General features: G+C 40.0%; 1 protein-coding gene across 1 annotated transcript in view; it reads right to left on the bottom strand.

The window, feature by feature from the left end:
* Positions 1-24,061, bottom strand: part of MRPS5 (mitochondrial ribosomal protein S5) — a 43,379-nt gene that overhangs the window by 848 nt on the left and 18,470 nt on the right. The window contains exons 5-10 of the mRNA XM_017818972.1: positions 23,307-23,341; positions 13,036-13,126; positions 10,347-10,393; positions 9,381-9,438; positions 7,527-7,589; positions 1,186-1,322 (exon numbers count right to left, since the gene is read on the bottom strand). Coding sequence (XP_017674461.1) covers positions 1,186-1,322; positions 7,527-7,589; positions 9,381-9,438; positions 10,347-10,393; positions 13,036-13,126; positions 23,307-23,341 — 431 coding nt within the window. The remainder of the gene's footprint in view (positions 1-1,185; positions 1,323-7,526; positions 7,590-9,380; positions 9,439-10,346; positions 10,394-13,035; positions 13,127-23,306; positions 23,342-24,061) is intronic.

Raw genomic sequence — 24,061 nt, 5'->3', positions numbered from 1 at the left:
GACACATCTTGCTAATAAGCTGCATGTTGGCACGTTACTAACATGCAGGAACATTTTTATGTCTTTATATGGATATAAATTTTGCTTTGACAACAGCATAGTGCTTATTACTGCCCTGACAGGTAATATTAGCTCATATAATGATATGAATTTAACACAACTACACCTCTTCCTCACATACAAGGTGTTTCTTAACACTCAGATTTTACAGAATAAACGTGTACGGGTAACGCGAAATTTTTCCCATTCAGGGCAGTCAAGAAAATATATCAAGTGCATATCTCTCAAAGCAGTAATCTGTACAATAGGCCCGTCTTCTATTCTTCTGTTCACTCTGTGGAAGACTTCTCAGAGACAATGCATTGAAAACACAGGCCAGACTTCCTGTCTTATTAACTTCATAACCTCATAACCTCTCATAACCCAAGCTATGAGATCTGTAACTATCTCCTTAGGCAAAGAGGATCATAATCCCCTCACCTTCTGAGGCTAAACTGATCAAGTTGGCTAGGACAGGGTGACAGATTTGACAACTAGAGCTATGCAGGGTTATCTTTAGAATGTAAGCAGCTAAATTTTGGCAGCTACCAAAACTATTAACAAATGAGATAACCAGGAATTTCCAAAGGAGTGACTCATTCTAAGTGTTCAAAGGAAGTCAGATGAAATGCTGCATGTTGGATCTTTTCCATCAACTACAGGCAGCTGGCTCAGACAGAGACATCTCCATTAAGAGCACTTAGAGCTGGAGGAAATGACACCAGCTCCCTGACTTATTTGAGAGATCTTAATTATACGAGCAATAGAAGCTGTGACATTCACTCCTTGGGCAATGAAAACTTAGAATACAGACAAACAGGCAGCAGCAACCAAAGCTGGTCCACAACTTCCTCTACCATGATTTATCAACTGTCACAAAAAAAATACAACAAATGAAAGCCCAGAAATTCAGATGTCTCCTGCAGGCACTTGGCTGTGGAACAGACAGTTACATATATCTATTTCTGACTGGAAAACTTCATAAAACTGCTGAGGAATTATGTCTTTGCTGATTTTGTTCACTCTTTGGAAAATTACTTAATTTAAAGCCTAGATATAAACTGTTTGACCACAAATTATTACAACATCAATCCCCTTCTGTTCCCTGATAGATAGAACGGATAGAACCACTGAGAGTGCACCTACCTGTTGGGTCAAGCCTTTAAAGAAAGCTCTGGTAATGTTAATCAAGTTTTTGGATCCAGTAACCTTGGCATACATGTCTTTAATGCCAATTAGTTTGCACATGGTGATAATAGCTCGGTGGCAACGAAGACCATACCCTGGGGAAAAAAACATGTAAATTAGCATTATGTGATTATTTGTAAGCCTCCAACTCACTAAGAAGGAAGACAAGAGCACTAAAACATCTGCTTTGTTATTTTTGTTACCTTGCATGTTAGAACACATTATGTGTTAAAAATGACAAAACCATTCTGGGAAGATCATTCTTCCCAGTCTTTGCAGATATGCCAACACAAATATCAGAGCGGTTTTTATACTAAATACACCTTGCTTAACATATTGCAAAACCAAATTAAAATGTCACCACCTATAAACATAAAGCCAGCAAAAATGCAACCTGAAGAATTATCTAATGACACAGGTTTGGACAGAATTCCTTAGAAGTACCACTGGCATCTTTAGAACAATCTTCCACAAATATACCCCCCACCCTGCGAACATTCACCAAACAAAAGGCAATTTCTTTCTCCTACTCAGCAGAAAAATAACACTCTAATACTTCCCAAAACTGCTGTCCTTTGGGCTTCCTTCCAGAAGGACCCTGCAGTAGAAGACATGTCAGTATCTCACGCTCCCAGGGAGACTGCTGCTGGATGAGAGGCCTACAGTGCCTTCCTAAAGCCTGAGATTGTGCTCAAGATCTCTATCAGATGCAGAGCTGGCAGGGAAACTGGGGAAGTAAGGAGGGCAATAATGCTGCAGTAGAGAAGTCTGGTCTCAAAACAGAGCTGCTGGGAAAGAGAGTGAGCACCCACTGACACTGGTGCCTCTTGCTGCTCACAGGCCTTTTGGTAGCCAAATAAAACCGACAAAATTTTTATTTTATTTGGCTCTTGGTGTGCAAAGCTTTGAGCAGTGAAAATCAGTCTGAACCTGCCTGCAAATTGAGGAAGGCATCACTGCACCCACTTATACCAAATTTACACTTTGCAGTTGATCTCCAAAATGTGAACCTTTTACTTGCCTCCTGACTCAGAAACAGCAATTCACCAACTTCACAGCCATTAGCCAGCAGCCACAAAAATAGTGATGCTTTTCCCTTTCAGTTGAAAAAACCTAGCAAAATACTATGTACTATCAAGAGAGTATCTCTTTTCCTGGCCCAGCAACTGGCATGAATTACACTTTTTTATTATATTAGTGGCACAAAGTAAAGGAGAGACAAACATATTTCAAAATCCACAAACACAACAGATGTTTGCACGTCACTGCATCCATCTCCATTACAGAGATGGAGATTATATAAACTCCAATGCATAGTTGTAGTACACTGGCATTAACTGCAAATGGTTTCCTTACACTTGCCAGATTTTAATGGATGAATTATTTTTTCGAGGAGTCTGATTTTGCTCTCTTGTTCCCCAGAGCCATTGTTTCACGTGGCCTAACACTAGTAATCTTTAAAAACTGATTTGTGATACGTCTAATGTATCTTACTTAAAAGGTGAAAACCTCTGCAGGATGATCTTGCTGCTGAGTAAAGGAGGCACAAAAAAAATCTATTCCAGTGTTGCATGTTTTATTGTGTCGCTATATCCATTTTTCTTTGAACCTATAATCAGAAAAGAAATTATAACCATCCAAAGCCATTTGTTCTGCCATTTGAGAAAATACTGTTTCCTGTGCTACAAAACAAAGTCAAGTTTTAGACACAATTACATGTGAATTACTTCTGAAAGGCTGTGAGAGTTTCATTTTCAGTGACTGAAAGCATTTAATTTCTGGCATTTTTATTGCTGCTTTTCTCCCATCTTATCTCAATTAAGTTTCTGCAGATTATTAATACATGAAACTCAGAAACCAGCAGACTAATCCATTAGTCTCTGGACGAAATTTATTCCAAACACAAAAGCAAAGGATTCCAGCTGTGGAGAGAAAATTGGGCTCAGTCCTGTTGAACCTGCACGCTGCTGTACTGAGGTTTAATTCAACGAGCCCAATATAAGAGAACAAGCCAGTTCAGATGTAACACATTTTCTCACACTGAAAAAGATACAAAGGTAAGCAAAAGAAGTATTTAAAATGCATCCTTCCTATAAACTAACACAGCCTGTTAAAGGCAATCTACAACAGATTTTCTGGGTAATAACTAGGGATAGTTTGGAAAACAGAACATCCACTTTAAATCCACACTAAGGAACTACTCTGAGTGAATCTCACATTCACATGTTCACGTTACAGTACTTTTTAATTTGGATTTTTACTTGTCTAATCCTACCTATATGATGGAGGGATTTCTCCACTTTGCAGGGATTAGGAATAAATTCAAGAAAGGAACATCTGACCATAGCAGTTACTTCACCTTTTCTACTAAAACATTAGGCTTTGCTGTGAGCATTTGCTGAGATAGCACCAGGGGGAACCTTGAGGCCTTCTTGCTTCAGATACAGGAAGCATCACACTTGCAAGCTCTCACCACAATGGGGGATTTCAACCACTTGCTGGGTAAGCAACACAGCTGGGCTGCAAGCAATCCAGGGGACCTGAAGTGTATAGAGCACAACTTCCTGGCCCAGGTATTGGACAAACCAACCAGAGGTGAGGTGTTACTGGATCTGGTGCTCACCAATGTGGATGAGCTGATTAGAGGGATTCAGACCTGGGACAGCCTGGGCTGTAGTGACCATGCCTTGGTGGACTGAGTCACCTCAGTGAGTGTGGGCCTGGTGTGGAGCAAGGTCAGGACCCTGAATTTTAGAAGAGCGACCTTCCAGATGATTAAAGAGTTGGTGAAGGAGATCCCCTAGGAAACTGTCCTTAGGGACAAAGGAGCTGACCAGAGCTGGCAACAATTGCAGGACACTTTTCTTAGAGTGCAAGAGCTCTTCATCCCAGTGTGTACCAAATCAGGCAAGGCAGGTTGGAAAATGGCACAGGTGAGCAAGGTTTTGCTTCTCAAACAGAGGAGTAAGAAGGAAACGTATGGCCAGTGGAAGCAGGGACGGGTGACCTCGGGAGAGTACAGGGGTTAGGAAAGCCAAGGCACAGATGGAAAAGGACTTGGCAAGGGATGTGAAGAATAACAAGAAGGGATTCTGTTAAGTACAAAGGCCAGATGAGAAAGGCCAAGGAAAGTATTATCTCCTGTGATAAGCCAGAAGGGAGAACTGGAGACAATGGATATGGAGAAGACTGAGATACTCAATGAGTTCTTTGCCTCAGTCTTCACTTCCATGAGGGCATCAATGGTACTGCCAGGAGCAAGCTGGAGAGTATCAGAAGTGACTGTAGAGCTCTGGGGGTGATAGCTGGGGCATGGGGACCCAGGCAGTGTTCTCCTCAACTCTGCTGAGAAAGGGGAAGGGTATAAGGAGGAGGGCATGATAATGCAGGTCAACAATAGTCACGAAGGTGGTGCCAGCAACACGGTTCTGTTTTCTATGACAACTGGACCTTGCTGAGGATCAGTGTGTGCTTGGGATCTACCTTGCTAAGCAGGACAAAGGTATCTTTGCCAGTAGGGTGGCTGATCTGTAAGGACAGCTTTACACTAGGGATAGAGTTATCAGCATCCCTCTGAGGGTGGGACAGAGAACGCCGATAAACAAAGGGTTTGGAGTGATGTGAGCAAAAGGGAAAGCAAAAATCATCATAAGGGCTTTGAGTAGGGTCACTGCCAGCATTTGCACTTAAGCAAGGAAGTGTCTGCAAGGTAGTGTTATGGAAAAGTGCTTTCTGGGAAATCAGCACAGTAAGGGCCTCTGTTCACTAATGCATGCAGCACTGAGAATAAATGTGAGGAACTGAGATATCTGTGTGCAGCTGTGCATCTAATGGTCTAGTTGAAATCAGAGAGTTGTGGCAGAGGGCTAACAGGAATGGAGTGCTACAGTGGAGGGATACAGCCTCTTTAGAAAGGAGAGACTGTGAATACAAAGAGGTGGAGTTGCCCTTTCTGTGAGAAAACAGCTGGAATATGTGGAGATCTGCTCTACTCTGGGGATGGATGATCCCAAGTGAGAGCTTATGGGTAAGTTTATGGTTAAAAAGCAGACCAATATGGGCGACATTGTAGGGCATGTCAGATTGCTAGAGGACACCTGATCAGGAAGAACAAGTGGATGAGGCCTTCTACAGACATAAGGGCATCGTGTTCACAGGCCCTGATTTTCACAGGGCCTTCAATGACCCCAAGAGATTCTGGTGAAACAACACAGAAAGGAATATGCAATACAGGAAATACCTGACATGCATTGATGACAACTTCCTCCTTCCTACAACTGTAGGACAGTCAGCCTCACTTAGATGCATCTTCATAAATTATCTCAGTAGTGGGGCACAGTGTAATCTTGGCAAGTTTGCTGTTGATACAACACTGGGAGGAGTGGAGATACACCAGGTCTCGTGCTGCCACCCAGAGGAATCTTGACAGGCTGGAGAAATGGGCTGACAGGAACTTCATGACATTCAACAAGAGCAAGTGCAAAGCCCTGCACCTGGGGAGGAACCACATGCACCAACACATCCTGGGGGCTGAACAGCTGGAAAGCAGCGTGGCAGAAAAGGGCTCGGGAGCTCCTGGTGGCCACCAAGTTGACCATGAGCCAGCCACGTGTCCTTGCAGCAAAAAAGGCCAAATGGTATCCTGGGCTGTGTTAGGACTGTTGCCAGTGGGTTGGGGGAGGTGATCCTTCCCCTCTACTCAGCACAAGTGAGACACACCTGGAGCACTGTGTCCAGTTCTGGGCTCCCCATCACAAGAGAGATGTTGACATACTGGATAGAGTCCAGCAAAGTGGTAGGAAGATGATTAAGGGACCTAAAGCATTTCTCATACTAGGAAAGGCTGAGAGTACCACAGTGGACTGAAAGTATTTTTAATTGCAACTACTTCCAATGGATTAGCAGCTGTAAGGGTATGTCAAAGTGGAGTGACAGGAACATCCAGGGACACAAACATGACTGACAAATGGTAAGGCAGTGATGAGAACCAAACCTGGTCAGCCACACTAACTGGTGAGAGCGTGTTAAGAGTGTCAGAATGTTTATCCTAGTGAGGTTATCTGACTGCAGACCTTGTCAGTTAGGGAATTGAGGGGAAAAAAGGGAAACCAGAAACAAAATATACAGAGACACAGATCTGAAAAAAACAAAGAGACAGTGACAAGAAACACACACCATTGCTAACTGATGAGCTATCAAGAAACTACAGATGCCACTTCCAGGAAGATCAACCTGGACTTTGCAACCACCAAGACTGTAAACCCAGGGAGACCTGGACTGGGAAGGATGTGAGAATTGACAGCACCATACAAACCCATGGCTGCAGCAGGGCCATGAGTCACAGCCCATCTGCCTGGTGGTTGCTGTTGGAGAGGGTGGCTGAGGATCTGTATCTTCTCCAATCCTGGTGAGTGTGAGGTGTGCCTGTGTTTTCATAAGCTAGCCCAGCCCTCTAGGCCAGGGTATCCGGTGGGCAGGGGGTTGTGCTCGTATACCCGGGGGGACTTGTGAGTGTGGAGTGCATGAGGGACAACTGTCTGTGTGCATGTGTTGGCTGGTGAGCATCAAGCTCAGCCAGCTGGCGTAACAATAAGATAGATGGTCTTTCTGCTGGTATAGTGCATGACTCAGGGTAGATAATCCCTCTAGTTTCCACACTGGGAATTCTTGATTTTAGGACGAATAAAGCAGTAATGGTCTTGAGGAAGTAGCAGGCTGTATGCTGTCCTGGTTCCAGGAAGTCTGAGGCAATTAAAGGGGGACATCTGCCCACGTTATCCCAGTGTGGACTTAGGAGGGACAGGCACACAGATGCAGCCTTGCACTCTGATTCACATTTGAAGCACTCCCACCGCTGCACACTAAATTACCTCTGAATCTTGTCTTGGAAACAACAGTTAAAAAAAAATTGTCACTGAAGAATAATCAAATGAGCCTATCAGTTCTCCAAAGCACGCATAGGGCATATGGTGGGAAGCAAAACCTGCTGGGTTCTTCTGGAAGGCCTTTGCATTCAACACCTATGCTAATTAGATTAGATTACACTTCTCCACACCTAGGAACTACACTTAGGAACTGTAAAAGAAAACCACAAATAGAGCTCCCACCAGTGTAAGAGGAGCAAACCCTGATTTACAATAGCAAAGCCATGTCATCAACAGTAGCTATTTCTAATGAAAAACTGATCAGTTTCAATATTTAAAACATGGTAGACTAGACACTGCACAAGTTTAACTTCATCAAATAAATACTAGTCAGTAATTAATAAAACTTCAAAATTTCCAGGTAGCTTTAGTTACCTTTGTTTTGCTTCTTCATGTGGATTTTGGTGGTTTTAAATTTCACTGTAATGTCATGGTAAACTGGAGGGGGAGAAAAAAAAAGGCATTACAGCTAAATTCTTCCAGCTAGAAAAGGTTTAACTAGTACCTTTATTTTTCCAAACTGTGAATGGCAAGCTGGTTTTATTCTCCTCTGGTTTCTTTAAAGAGAAGGGTTAATCTAGGTAGATTTCTGGAATAGATTATGAATGTTGTCATATCTGTGAATACTATGTTATGATTGTGTACAAAACCACTTAAAAAATATGCTGTATGCCTCCAATGAACCTCATTTAGTTTTAAAGTGAGCTCACGTGATACAATTTGAACTTCCTTATACTCAGATTTTTTAATAATTCAGCTTTTAACCCCACAGACATCATCATTCTTGGATTTTCTGTACAGAATATTTACCCTTCCAGTCTTCCTGCTTTTCTCTGCTTCAGAAGGAACCCCAAACTCAGGTGGCTGTTATACACATCTGACTCAGTGACTCAGTCTCTGCATAGTGGATTCTAGCACTGCAGTCACAGTGGATCAGAGAGGACCTCTATGTTAAGTAGAATGGAAAGCATGGTAGAAACACCACCAGCTTTGAATCAAATCTCTGATCTGTTAGTGTGAAATAATAATGCTCAAGGAACAGACTCATGAAAATGACTAGAGTTTTGTATTTATAAGTCAAAGTTCCATTATACTCAATATTTATCTACACAATGTCTTGGTTAAATACTCTTATACTCTCTAAGGTACTATCTTTCAAAATTTTTCTGAAATATAACTGAATATTTGGTATACAGGTACCACGTTTGACACCAGAGAAGACTTGAATTAAATTAAACTGAATTAACAAAAAACTACCAGGAAACATCAGAGTGCCTCTCCAGTCTAGTTTCTCCCTGGCTGCTGGGCTTTGTCAGCATACATGGAATCATCTTCTCTGACACAGAAAGTGGAAAAGCACAGGAATTCACTGTAGGGAAAAATGCCCTGACAGTATCTGACTTCCTTAACTCAAATGTGCCAGAAAAGATCTAATTGTGCTACTACCTCCTTCCCCCACTCCTATTTTTTGAAAAGACTGAAATATTACAGATTAGGTATCCAAATTTTAAGCACAGAATCATGGAATTGTTTGGGTAGGAAAAGACCTTTTAAAGGTCAGCTAGTCCAACCCCTCTACAATGAGCAGGGACATCTTCAACTGGATCAGGTTGTTCAGAGCCCTGTCCAACCTGACTTTGAATGTTTCCAGGGATGGGGCATCCACCACCTCTCTGTGAAACGTGTTCCAGTGGTTCACCACCCTCTTTGTAAGAAAAACAAAACCAAAAAACTTCCTCATATCTAGTCTGAATCTATCGTCCGTTAGTTTAAAACCATTACATCTGGTCCTCTCATAACAGACCCTGCTAAAAAGTTTGTCCCAATCTTTCATGGCAAAGACAGGAGACTAGAAGGGATATAAACCTCTCAATATTTTAACACCACCTCTTATTATTTAATCTCAACCTTTCTGCACGGACCTTCCTAAAACAGTTGATTCAAACCTGAATGGAAGTAAAGAGCAAACCACATATTCTTTCCAGGTAATAGTGATCTATTTAACACAGGGATTGATGACTGTTCTCTTACATTACCACTGCCTAGCTAAAGCAGTCTGGGGCTAAGATTTCACACAGCATGCTGCAAAAGCAAAATAATGCATGAAGAATAATAATACAATGCATCAGATCAGAAAAAAGTTAGTTAACATTTTTTTATGCTTTGCAAGTAGTTGCAAAGAGTTCTTGTTGGTATATTCAGTACTTATATCAAAGGTATAATACTTACTTGTGTGGTTCTGATAAAGCTCTATAAAATGTAAGCAGTTTATTGCTTTATTCTTTGCCTAGGGAATAAAAGCAGAAAACATTTTTTTTCCTTGATTTTTTTCTACTAAACACTTGAAATTTACCATTGTTCAGTTAACTAGATAAATAAAATGCAAGAAAAAAAAACTTAAGAAGGGTTTGCCGCATCTAAACTTTACGGAAATAAAAATGTTCTCTTTAAAGAACAGCTTTCTCCTAACAGATTTAACAATTTCTCAGTATAGCAACAACTTCATCAAACTTTGTGTATTTTAGCATTGCTACTTCATAGCTTAGTTAAGTGTTACAACAAACTAGAGTAATGTAGATGGACAAGTAACATTCTGAAATCTAAGGGAGCCTTATTAAGGTCATTATGCATGTGTGAGAGAAAAATTCCTACACAGTCACAGTATAAGCAGACTGTATGCTATAGAGATATTGGAAATAAGTGACTGAGGAGGGGGTAGGTAGTAACCATAGCAAAAGGAATAGAAAGAAAATAAAGGAATGCATTAGCAGAATTTCATTGCAGGGCAACTTCGCTATGTGTGACCAAAGAGCAACAGAGCTGGTGAAGGGTCTGGAGCACAGCTCTTACAAGGAGCAGCTGAGGGAGCTGGAGGTGCTTAGCCTGGAGAAAAGGAGGCTGAGGGGAGACCGTATTGCTCTGTACAACTACACAAAAGGAGGCTGAAGTGGGGTGGCAGTCAGTCTCTTTTCCCAAATAGCAAGTGACAGGATGAGAGGAAATTGCCTCAAGTTGTGCCGGGGAGGTTTAGATGGGAAAAAATTCTCCACTGAAGGGGTTATTAAGCATTGAAACAGGCTGCCCAGTGAAGTGGTTGAGTTCTCATCTCTGGTTGAGTTCTCATCCCTGGAGGTATTTAAAAGGTGTGTAGACATGGCACTTAGGGACATGGCAAGAAATATTCAATCAACATACCTTCCGTAAAGCAGCCGCCCTGTCACTTGCTTTCCCCAGCGCAAAACCTGCAAGACAGAAAGAGTCATTTTATTGCTGAGAAACAGGTGATGCAGAAAAACAAAAAACCCAGAACTTCACAACCACGTTTAGTATTTAAATTTCCACTCCATTGCACAGATCATACTCAGAAAATGGTTCAGGAAAAATCACAGAAACAAACAGTTTAGGAGCTATGAATGCCTTAGATCTGGATGCCAACTGCTTGTTGTCAAATGAAAACAAATAAGGCTTAACTTATTTTTGTGTATTTGACCAAACCTGTTTCAAATAATTGAATAGTGGTGACTGCTTCAGACAAAAAAAAAGTCCATTCTTCTGTTTAAAAAGAAAGAAGGGATTGAAGAAAAAAAAAAGGAAGCTGATGCAGATATATCAACTATGTCTGTACAAACAGTAGCTTCAAGAACCTAGAAGCAAAGGAGACTATTGGTTTGCTGTTGGTGAAATAGAGAATATGAAAACTATGATTCTGTGAAAACCACGTTTAACACAGTCATGCATTGCAAAAAAACACATGCCTGTAGAACAGAGAATATACAGACTGCCAGTTTACAAACTGATACCTAATTCCCTCTGAACTCTCAGACCTACTCCTATTTACCAGGTCAACAGTGGTAGCACTGAAGAGATTTCACAGCAGTCAGCTCAAAGCAGGACATAACTGACTGTACAGAATGGAAAAGAGGATGTGACAACCATTTTTGCAAACTCTGTAGAGTCTAACAATGTCAAGGTAGACTGAATTAAAACCATTTAACTTCAAATGAGCAAGTCTGTCTTTTCTGGTCCTTTGATGTTTCTGTTGTGTCAGCTGGGGCTGTGGGTTACCTGTATCCAAAAACCTTTAAAAAATAAAAAATCAATGGAATTGAACCCATTGGCCAACACTAACTCACTAATGCATGCAGACATTACAGCAGAAATGGGCTTGAAAAGATCTAGGAAAGAAATACCATCCTGACTGTTGCGGTGCTACAAGCAAAAGGGATATGACCTCTAGCCTGGACTACTGTGGAAGAAGCAGTCAAGGGTAGTGTCTGCTATCAGCTGCCTCTTGAGACAGCTTTCCCTGTGCACACACCACGCACCCAGAGGTCTCCATCACTTTCTACCTTCTCCATAAGAAAATACAAGGAAACTCTGCTATTCTTTTAAATACGCACACAGAGCACAACAGCAGTTTATTAATGCTGTGAAGTCATGCAGTACATTAGAAAATTACAAAAATGTGTTCTCTGGACAACCTCAATTCAGTCATTCAGGACATATGGATTACAGCAATAACATGTTTCATGAAAAAGCTTTCCAAAGAAGAGGTAGAAGGAATTTTTTCAGGGTAACATATCTTTCTGCTAGAGAACCACACCTTCCTCTCTATATAAATTTTCCTCCACTCCAAGCTGCAATCAAAATTCAGCTCAAGAAACACGTGGATTTCAATCTTTCACATAAAAGAAGTTCTACAAAACTCTGGTTGACTGGAAATACAGCTGTCTTATTAAAGATCCCACATAGATCCCATCATCAGAGATATCTATTCAGCTGATAATAAGAGGAGACTACATCCAAAAGGTGGGTGCTCTACATACATATCGAAAGCAGGATTTTCTTTACTAGAGGCACACAGCAATACAAATGCAATTTCCTGTACTCTGACCAATACAATACATGCCATATTCCTGCCTCCTGACATAGGTAGGAATTCTCTATCATTTAAATTATTTGGATTATTTCCTTCACAGCTATTTTTTTAACTGATTCTTCATTTAATTCTGCACAGCTGTCTTATCTCTATGTCTATTTGATGTCTAAAGGGAATTTTAATGTACATTGGTTTATATCCACAACAGAATGCATGAAAACTAACTCCTTATGGAGAAAAACTTAGCACATTCAAGGGTGCTTCTTAAATAAAAATTATCCTGCAAAAACAATAATAACATCTCTAACTCCTGGGATTTGAAAACTGAGTGAAAGATAAACATGCAAGAAACTCACTGCTGTACAGGGTGGCTGCATAGAGCCTTCATGTAGGGATCCAGGGCTAGTTAATCCAAGTTATATGCTGCCCTTAGAGGGTTTGATTGTTTCTAGAGACAGCTTGGTCATCACTATGCTCCATACATAATTAGAGTCCTGTTATAAGGAAATCACAACTAAACTGAATGCCCCTGACTGGCATCAGTCTTTGCCGAGAAAGGAAAGGAAAAGGGTCTCTTTTCACAGCTACAAGATTTTTCATAACCTTATGTTTCTTTTCATTTGTCTATTTACTTTATGCCATAGACAGCATTTCTATGGCTAGATTTCAAACTGCCTGTTGAAGAGACCATTATGAAGAGCCATAATGGAGAAAGTCTACAAATGGGTCAGCTGCAGAGCACTAAAGTTTACCATGAGACTTGACTCAAAGGGCCCCAAGTATTCTATTTCTTTTTTTTTTAATACAAAACGAAGTGGATAATCTGATTATAAAGCTTACTTTTATAGATGAAACTCAAAATTCTTAGAGGTATTTCAATATTGTCCAGTAGAAAAAAGGGTAATTTTTTTTAAAGTATAAAAGTCCCTTTAAATCACCATGCCTCCTGAAGTACTATTACAAACTGATAGATTTGGCATCTTTTCATACAGTAAACACACATACCTGTAGCCCCTTTACCATTTCCAATAGCCACTAAGGCACGTATTGATCTTCTTCTGCCTTCCTTTGCCTTCATACAAAATACATTTTTCACCTGAAGAAAAAACAACACAAAGCATCCTGTTATTGCACGGTCCAAATGTTTTGGGTTTGGGTTTTTTTTAAAGAGAGTCAAGTTTACAAAAAAAAGGTATTAGAGGTCTGTAATAAATATCTATATGCTTTAGTGAATGGGTGTCGTGCAGTGGGACACTGGCTTCAAAGTGTTAAATACAGAAAGGTTGCCAAAAAAGCCATACTCAAAGTTACCTCAGTGCAGTTTCATTAAAGTATCCCCTCTCTTGTGTTTAGCTGCACAACAGATAATGCTCTAATGCTGCTAGTTTTATGTGTGATTTCAAGCATGATAAAAAAAACATGGAGAAAAAAATGGAAAGTGACACTAACATCTAACTGCCCCCCTCACATTTTAACATATTTTAGAAGCACTCTTAGGAATTGCTCAAGGTCTGTTGTTGGTTTACATGAATTAAAACTTGGGATTGAAATCTACTTGCAGACTGCAGAAGGCAGTCTCATTACTGAGATGACAGCTGCTGAAAAGAAGACTTTATTTAAGAGAGGGGAAGAAGAAAATAGTATTTCATTCCTGGAACTAGAAATGTTTACAGAAACTGCAAGAAATTCAAGCAGCGATGCAGGAAAGCTCTTTCATTCGGAGTGGGGGACACAGCTACACTGGGGAGACAGGGGGACACAGCTACACTGGGGAGACAGCAGACTTCTGACTCTGCTACAGACTCCCCTGTGTGATGATAATACTAAATAAGTTTGCTGAGGACACTGACTGAATTGGGAGGAGCTGTCGAATCCCTCGAGGGCAGAGAGGGCCTGCAGAGACCTTGACAAATCAGAGGGCTGGGCAGTCACCAACCGTATGAACTTTAACAAGGGCAAGTGCTGGATTCTGCAGCTGGGACGGGGCAACCCTGGTTGTGTGTACAGACTGGGGAATGAGATGCTGGAGAGCAGCTGCAGGAAGGGACCTGGCAAGTTGAATATGAGTCAGCAGTGCCCTGGCAGCCAGGAGGGCCAACCATGTCCTGGGGGGCATCAGGCAAAGCATCGCCAGCTGGTCAAGGGAGGGGATTGTCCCGCTCTGCTCTGCACTGGGGTGGCCTCACCTTGAATACTGAGTGCAGTTTTGGGTGCCACAATATAAAAAAGACATTAAGCTATTAGAGAGTGTCCAAAGGAGGGCCATGAGGATAGTGAAGGGCCTTGAAGGGAAGCCATGTGAGGAGTAGCTGAGGTCACTTGGTCTGTTCAGCCTGGAGGAGACTGAGGGGAGACCTCATTGCAGTCTTCAACATCTTCATGAAGGGAAGTGGAGGGACAGGTTCTTCACTCTTGACAGGACCAAGTGACAGGACTTGAGGAAATGGCATGAAGCTGAGTCAGGGGTGGTTTAGACTGGATATCAGGAAAAGGTCTTTCCCCCAGAGGGTGGTTTAGCACTGGAAGAGGCTCCCCAGGGAAGTGCTCATGGCACAAAACCTGCCAGAGTTTAAGAAGCATCTGGACAATGCTCTCAGGCACATGGTGTGATTCTTGAGGTGTCCTGTGCAGGGCCAGAAGTCAGATTCAATGTTCCTGATGGTCCCTTCCAATTCAGCATATTCTATGATTCTGTAAGCAAGTCACTGTTTTATAGTCTCCCACCTTATATGCTCTAATATATCCCCTTGATGTAGAAAAAAGACTACATCCCAGTACAAGTGGGAGCGAGAGCACGTTCGGCGAAAAAGTAGAGTAACTTGACCTAAAGAATGCAGAATGTGATAAAAGGTAACTAAAATGGTGATATAGAAGGGAAGAGACTGGTTACATGTCAACCCAAACCAGCTTCGGACTGTTGGGGTTTAGAAATGTTTCCAAATTTTGTCCTCTGGTAAACTCAGATCATTTTAATGCAAAAAACCACACCTCTGAAGCTGAAGCCGCCTCCAAGTGAAGATCTCTATTCTCTGAACATGTGCAGTGAATTTAAAATGTGCTATACCATTAAATTCAGGTAAGAGACAGCCAAGCAAATAGCAGCTTAGCTAAGTACTGATGTAGATTCATCGTGGAGAACTGTAAATAATCAAACTGTATAAATATGCTTGTATTTTTAGCCTTTGGTGTGCCAGCTTTACCCTCTAGCACTCAATTTGGAGCAGAGACATAAATAAATCAAATAGCTCAACTCTGTGTGTGCTTCTTGCACACCCGGTGAAAGAACCTGATTTTGAGACAACAATCTCAGATCCTTTGTCCATCTGTTCTAGTTTCCTTGGTTTTGTTTATATATTAAACTATATGTTTATTTAAATATAGACATATAGTTTATATACAGTATGTAATATAAGAACTACATATAAATTATAAAAATATAATATATAGTATTTATAAAAATAGATACATATAAAATAACATACTGCATATTGCTTGACTGTGTTAATATCTCTCTCAGAATTACCAGTCAAAAGACAGGATTTATTTCATGGTATTATTTCTCCTCTTCCTGTCAAATGCATCAGGTTCTACTTTCTTGAAGCCTCAATATGATTTCCATATCAGTGCTTCCTCCTTTTCTCTCTATCTAATTCTTCAGTAAGCTAGCCTGGGTTTAGTGTTATACATCTGAAACTGGACTATTATAAAGTACTTGGTCATGGCCTTAACATTCTTACTAAAATTCACAAACCACCCCCCCAAAACAAAAAAACCACCCAAACCCAACAAACCTCCCAAAAATTCCAGTGCCTTCACTAGGTACGGATTAGGAATGGGTACTTCAGAAAAATTCCACCTTGCTTTCCTTAAAATAAAGATACTGTTTAATTCAAGGTGCGCACACATTCTACAGAGCACTTTGAAGAAATATCAGCTTTGCTAATTGCTTATTCCAAGCTATTTTTCTTTCTTCGATCTTACTGCTTACAAGAACAAGCTAAAAAAACAAGCCCCATAAGATGAAAGTGCCTGTGGAAAAAGGCTATTCACAGAAAATGCAAAATAATGATGAAAGAAAAGGGAGTGGAGCAGAGTGATCTCTCCAGGAGCATCAAGAGCACACTATTTTTGCTTTGCACATACTTTTATCTTCCATTGCCAATCTGAATAAGCACTTGTACAAAAACAGAGTTGGCATGCATACTGTCAAAAATAAAGGACACGATGTTTGTAGAAACCTCTTCATGGATTATTCTTCTCCCTTTCCAGAATGTGGCAATATAGACACATGCAATGAGCTTCTCCAGGAGCCTTCCTAACACTGCACTTGTCAGCTGTTTCTGAGCAGCTCTGTAGGAAAATGTGTTCAGCCACCCGTCATGATCAGTGCTATTGCATCTCTCCTGAGGTGCTGTGAAGGCCTTTCAAGCTCGATAATGTACACAGGCAGTCACAACTGCTGGAACAACACAGTCCCATGCCTCCTTATATAAAAAGAAGCAGTGCTCTTCTGGAGCGTGCTCAGCAATGCTTCATTTCTGTCTTGGGAAATAAAGCATCCTGCTACAGCCTATCATTAAACTGCATTGGAATTAATTAATGCAAAATGAACAATGTGCCACTTTTAAAACAACACGACCTCGGAAAAGTGACTGAAACTAAGACACAATTACCCCTATTTACTAGATTGCCACTCAAGCTAGATTTAAAGCCAACTTTTGAAATTTGAAAACAGATGCAACACATGCTCAACCTTAAACAAAATGTACCTCAAATTAAGTGTCTCTTTGTATCCATTATCCAGTGATGATACTGCAAATTCAGCTTTCTTTTGAGAACTGAGGGAAGAACATCACCTTTCAAAACCAAACTAAAACCACCTCAAATATTTATTAAGAGGACAAATGACAATGTAGAAATAAGTCACAGCCAAAGACAAGCTGCTAAATGTTATTGTGATTTCAGCTGTTGCACTCTGTTAGAAAAAGGGTAAAAATCCAACACTTCCCTGGAGGTTTTGTTCTTGTAAAAGCAGAATGAATAACTGGCCAACCTCATTGTCCTTGGAAAGCCCTCCTTTCTAGAAATCATATTCTAGTCATGAGTTTTAAGAACCTGCTACCTCTAAGGCCACAGTCTTGACACTGCCATGGTTTTGCTGCTGTTATGCAGAGAAGAGTGCCTGCATAGGCTGATCCCCTCATGGCATAAGAACCTCTGGTCCCAATATTTCTCTAAGGTACAAGGTGAGGTGAGATAAAATGAGAGCAGGATATAGTGCTGAAAGAAAAGCACTTCCATGCAAGGGAGCCTGGAGAGGCTCAGGGATACAGCTAAAAGATTTGAGAAACCAGTTACTCAAATCACGTCAGCCTTCTCTCCCCTACATCAAGGGCAGAGCAGATCTGTACCACTGTGGCAGAACATTTTCCAGTTGTAATGTTAACCTACCATACCTAAAAATCAGAAATTGCACAAGCTGGTGGGCAGAACTAGTATTGCTGGCAAGTGAAAGTCTCTGAGTGTTCCAAACACTTATTTCTTCCATACAGGCTGACAGGTAAAAGAGACAAAAAAATAATTAACCATTTAATCAACAGAACCAGTTGAAGGTAGCATCCCTAAACTCTACTTTTAAGGCAGGCCAAAATCTTTGAGAACTCCAAGAGTATCAGAACTAAATTCTAGTGCACAGCTCCAACCTCTCATTCTTTCCTGTGACAGGTTGCTTCAGGCACTATCTTAAAAACTGTCTGAAATTTTTATTGTCAGTCTAAAGACACTGTCAGTATCATCCAGAGAACAGAAAACTTCCCCGTAGTTCTAAAAGCAAAGTCTAGAGCCTACAAATCCCCCAAAAGAACATTTGAGGCAACATCTCATTAGAAGTAAATTGTTACTCAGACACTATCCTGTATACCATCTAATTTTTCAGTTAAAGATGTCAAACAACGGATCTGAAACACTATAATTTCATGCAGCATTTCTTTTTCACAAGTCTTTTTTATTGCACCCTTTGCAAAAACGACAGCTAGAAAACAATTTCCAACGACTTACAAAAAGAAACAAGGGTTTCAGGCTGTGCAATTAAGAATATTCTTTTTGTCACAAGTAGCAAGTCTACCAAGATGAGCCAACAAGAGGTGCCATGCTGGACCCTCTGCTCACCAACAGGAAGGTGCTAGCGTGAAATGTAGTGATCCAAGGCAGCCTTGGATGCCGGGACCACGAGATGGTGGAATTGGAGATCCTCAGGGCAGTGAGGAGGGCACACAGCAACTCATTGCCCTGGACTTCAGGAGGGCAGACTCTTCAAGGACCTGCTTGGTAGAGTCCCCAGGGACAGAGCCCTGCAGAGCAGAGGGGCTCAAGAATGCTGGCTGAATTTCAAGGATCATCTACTCCAAGCTCAGGAGTAATGCATCCTGAGGAGGAGGAAATTCAGCAAAAATGTCAGGAGCTGCTGAGCTAACTCAGAGTAAAAAAAAGGTTTCAGCAGGTGGAAACAAGGACAGGTGGCCTGGGAGAAATTCAGGGAACTTGTACAGGAAGCTGGGAAAGGTTAAGGAAGCCAAGGCCAAGTTACAGTTAAATCTGGCCAGGGATATCAAGGATAACAGGAACAGCTTCTATAGATATGCTGCAAGCAAAAGACTTGAGATAATGTGGGCCCTCTTGGGAAGGAAATAGGAGACAAAAGGCACAATTTTCACAAGTGGTAGCAGGCAATTTCAGTGTTGGACAAAACCCCCTCCAGGATCTGTCTTTTGCAAAGGGCATTATTTATAACTTCATCTTCTCCCCAGGAAAGCTCCCCTTCATGAAAGATTCAAAGGGCCACTAACCTCATGTTCTGTGCCTTCAGGCCTTACTGATCATTAAGTTTCACTTTCTGATTTTGATTGCACTACAAAGCAATTACTATCATAGCACAGGATATCATGTAGGCTACTTTTTTTGCTATGTTACCATGTTCATTCTGAAGAAAAATAAAAGAAAAATTCATCTGAGGGTGGATGACACATGAAATGAAGCTTTCCAGTGAAAATAAGAATGGCATATGTCAACTACACCTGTAAATTTTAATTTCCACATGGTTACACTATGTTAGACACCACTTAAGTACTACCACCAGTTCTGTTCAAAGAGATTTTTCTTATGTGAAATATATGAGCAAAACAGGAAATGTGCCTCCAGGCTGGCAAGGAAAGTAAGAAACAGGTAAGACAGGTCACCTACACTAAGTAATGCAATAGTCTATAGGAAAGCCAGAAACAAAACCAATCTTCAGTACCTACTGCTGTCCCTTAACACTCACTCAAGCTTGCTTTTTCTCTGTGACAACTTTAGTTCTAGTGTACATGAAAATCCGAACTTGTCTATAACCTATTCTACAAGCAGGGGGAAATCAAATTATATCCCTTCTATTTCTACGTTATAAGAAAACACTTTAATAAGCAATTTCTTTCTTTTAGCAAGGGAGTGCAGGCTTTTCAGTAGCATAATCACAACAGAAAGGGCCTGTTGTATCTTTGTTCATAAGTCAGACCTTTAAAAATGGCTTTTAATTTCTTGCTGTGAAGTATAGTTTCCCAGCAAACATTATTTTGATCTCCTGTACTACTGTGAATATAAAGATAATGGAAAACACATACAGAAATAGCAGCATGTCTGTCATCTATTTAAAACAAGAATGCTAAAAAAAGGTCTATTTATTTCAAAACTCATACTTGTTATCAGAAAATTATACGACTCAATTAACTTGGGCTCACTGCTGGCTTTGAATATAGAAGTTATTGCTGCTGCTGCTGCTGCTATTTTTCTGCAAAACCAGTCCTCTTCCCCAGTTCAAATCTATGGCAATCTCATATAAGAGTAGACCCCCAGCCTGCTTCTAAAAGCTTTTTAATTATTCAAATATAATAAAGCATTGAAACAGACTTCTACAGCACATGGAAACATTGCATAGCAACTTACTCTGCTGTTTGCACATAATTATGACAGCACAGAATGGCAACTCAAGTATCCAAACTGACAGCCAGTTGTGACATGTCACAGTAACAAAACAACAGCCACTTTTCTTCAATGTGCCCTTTCAATTAACAGAAAGCACTGCCAACTGCAGGGCTCAGCAAGAAAAATCACTTCTTTCATGTACACTGCCCATGCAATTCACTGACTACAAACTGCCTTCCAACACAGATATGGCTAAAGGCCATGTGATCCAAAAGGTCTTTGCTATGTAAGTCAAAGCCCACAGTGCCCAGTCCACTCCAAAAACCCACTTAGATAAGTGGCTAATAGGTTACAGATTTTGTCTCCCCACCCCTCCTGACAGATTATCTAACTTGTTTTTAAAAAGCTACAATGACAGACATCCCAATCCGTTCCAGTATTCAAATTACCATTTGCATCTTATGCTTTACATCTAAATTTCCCTCGCTTGTTATTTATACCAGTTACTTTTTATCCTTTTTACAGTAGACATGTAAAACAGCTTATACTTTTCCCTTCTGCAGGATTTAAAAAAAAAAAATAAACCAACTCATGACTTCTAATTACCCAAGCTGAGATTACAATACAGCATCACTGTTTTCCATATCTCTGAAGATACTAAAACCCAGTGCAACAAGCAAAGACTGTTGCTTGGATTAATCCAGAAAACACTCAAGCCACTGGATGGAATCCCAACTGATGGTTATCTCAGCAAAATGCAGAAAGATAATCAAGGACAAGGAAACCCATTTGCACATTTATCAGGACAGGAGAGAAGCCTCAGATGCTTTTCTGGAGTAAAGCTGTCAGTCAGATCAACTTCTGACTTGCCTGATTATTCTTTTAACTTTCAGACAAGGAGCTGTTGTAAATCAGGCTATTTTGTTTAGAGAAATGTTTCTCATAATCCCTCTCAGTTGAACAGTCAGTGTAACTCCCTTTCCAATAGGTTATGCCTGTACACACTTTAAAAGAAATGAATGCTGCTCTCAGTTATATTAATTTTGTTCTTACTCTTGCACCCTGTACACACTATTTATTACTTACTCAAGGCCATTTAAAAGCTACTTTAAGTCTGGTAAAATCTTACCTACTCTGTCCACATATATTTCAATTAAGACAATTGATAGACTCCCATTATCACATCAAATATAACATTAATATTCTCAAATCTTGCCAAAAATAATTTCTGGATAAAACATTTCTTCATGGAAAGTACATCACCAAGGAATGACAAAACAAAAGGCAGTTGAGCATCATTCCAAAGACAGATGGCATGAACAATGAAAAGGAATGGAGATCTAAAACCAAAAACCATGAGAGATTTGGTTCACAGCTGATATTCAGAACTTCTGGTTCCACCCTTTGTCCTAAGCCTCTAAATAAGGCAACATGTAAGAGTATTATTATTAAAGGACATTATTTATTTCCCTAATGTGGAGTATCTGGGTTTTTTTTCAAAAGAGACAGTGATGGAAACTATATACTGATCTGTATCTTGCAAATCTTGCATCCTGCTCCTAAACCTATACAGCCCTGTGTTGCAATGAACCCTGAAAAACTGGCAGATAAAAGGACTCTGCTTCATACATTTGGTCCTGTTCTGGGCTGGGACATCTCACTCCCTCTTTGACATCAATTCCATTTAAATGGCAACCTTTTACTTTCTCTCCAAACCAAGTAAACACTCGATTTCACAGATCTTTAGGCAGCAGCTCTAATTTTGTTGTCAAGAGACAGGTTCACTTTTTCCTGTCTCAAACAGGGAGTTGTTTGACCACCTTCCAAGAAAAATGCAATCAGACATAAGTTCTGGAGAGAAAAATCAGTGTTTGCTTAGAGGTGTGCAGTGAATAAGAAAGTTGTTTCAAAGATATGAAAATCTGAATATGAGATTTTAATATTTCCACAGTGCAAACTCTTGACACAGAATAAGTGCATTCAATAATTAGGAACATGTTATTTCTTCTTAGTTTTGTCACATAAATGATTTAAAAAGGATTGAAGGAAAATCTGCTGTTCCAACAGTATATGGTAGTGGACAGACAGAATGTGCTCCCTTCCAAAAAGGACATGACTAGTGAACTTGGTGGTGGAACACAAGACGGTTATCTCAGCTGTGAGTGAAACTAAAAGAAACTCAAACAAAGATGTTTTAAAGCAAGTACCTCATCTGGACACATGTGTAACAGTTAACAGTTATACTGGCAATGTTTTGCAGAACTGTTTGGTAGTAAAGCTGTAGTAACATGATAAATAGTCATCTCTACTCACTTAAAACTGCACAAGTCAATGGACAGTCACTTTATTTTATAGTGATAAAAGGGTATTAACATTCATATTAAGCAAAGAGACCTGATCTGTCAGAATGGGTACGGATTCATGTTGATACCTTCGCTCTCAGATCATGGTCAGAAAGGACAGAAGTCTCCTTTACAAAGCAGCAGCTAGACTAGCCTAGTTTTTCAATAATAATGTAGGTAAATATTAATTACAAATGAAGGTTTTGATAATAATCCTTAAAGGAACATAAATCTAATAAGTAATTTCATCTGTAGGTAAGTAAACAACAGAAGGTTACAGTAAATGGGGTTACATCAGGCTGGCAATGGGTCACTAGCAGGCTCAATGTTAGGGCCAGCACTCTTTAATGTTTTTATAAATGATTTGGATGCAGGATCATTAAATGTACATCAAATAAGTTTGCCGGTGATATGTTAGGAAAAGGTTCTTCATTGAGAGTGTATTCAGTCACTGGAACAGACTTCCCACAGAAGTGGTCATGGCACCAAGCCTGCCAGAGCTCAAGGAGCATCTGGACGACGCTCTTAGTGATATGGTTTAGTTTTACCTTGTCCTGTGAAAAGCTGGGAGTTAGACTAACTGATCCTTGACAAAAAGGCCTTAGGAATTCATTTATTTTACTAGTAGAATTATACAACTTCCTAATTGTAGTTTTGTCTGAAAAATAACCCTATCGCTTTACTAGTTTCCCTACTGTAGCTGTATGCGAATAATTTTAATGTGAAAACTGTATCTGCAGGCATTTGCCATTTTAGAGTTACACAAAATTACCTCTGAATAAGCTATTATTTGCTCAACAGAGAAAACAAGGCCCCAGTGGACAGAATGACAAGAGTATATAATGCAGCTGAAACAGGATACCAGACTAAATCCTACTGCTATAACATTGACTTAACAAAGAATTGTTAAATAATTGCAAGGTCAATATAAAATATTGATAATTCTTTAAAGTCCTTGAAAAGATCTGCAATGCTTACCTCAATGACTCTTGCTTCAAAATCTTCAAAAGTTTCTGTTGGGAGAAAAACAGGGTGTTACATTTCCTTGCGTTACCTCCCTGTGAGCACATCTCCCTGAAGCTGGTATAACTTAAAAAAGACACAACTTTTATGTAACTGTAATTTATAAAGCAATCTCACCAGTAAGTAGAAAAGATAACATAAAAATAATTTGAACAAGCATATCTAAAGTGAGCTTTATTAGTTGCTTCCTTCTAAAAAGGTTTTTTTACTTGACTCTGTTCAGTCTTTTAGAGCAAATTCTGTGAAAAAACAGCATACACCTCTTATTTAAAAAGCATATTTTTTTCCATTTCTTCAGTAAAATCAGGTTATGTGAAGGCAACTAGCTCTAAAAAATAATAAATCCTGTTAAGATAACCTCTCAGAAACTGTAATACTACTTGCTACAATTACAATACAGCTCCTGTTAGAATGAAGAGATTACCATCATTAAATATGTTAGTTGTGCTCTACTGGGGACCCCAACCTCCAAATGCAATCAATATTTCAGCTTTTAAAGTACCATACAAGCAGGGAAGTAAGATGGAACAGTCTCCCAAGACTGCAGAACTTAAATAACCAGAGTAGTAGAGAGGAAGAAAAATACATTTTTTTTAATGTGAAGCAAGACATACAAATTTAACTGCTTTGCTTGGACATCACATAGAAAGCAAAGCTTTCCTTAGAATATGTTGAATACTTTGATTACAAGCTAAACTATACGTCCTCTC

This window comes from Lepidothrix coronata, unplaced genomic scaffold, assembly GCF_001604755.1.
Source record: "Lepidothrix coronata isolate B3197 unplaced genomic scaffold, Lepidothrix_coronata-1.0 Scaffold71, whole genome shotgun sequence".
Taxonomy (NCBI): Eukaryota; Metazoa; Chordata; class Aves; order Passeriformes; family Pipridae; genus Lepidothrix; species Lepidothrix coronata.
Note: the sequence above shows the minus strand (reverse complement) of the source record. Positions and strands in the feature narration are given on the sequence as shown.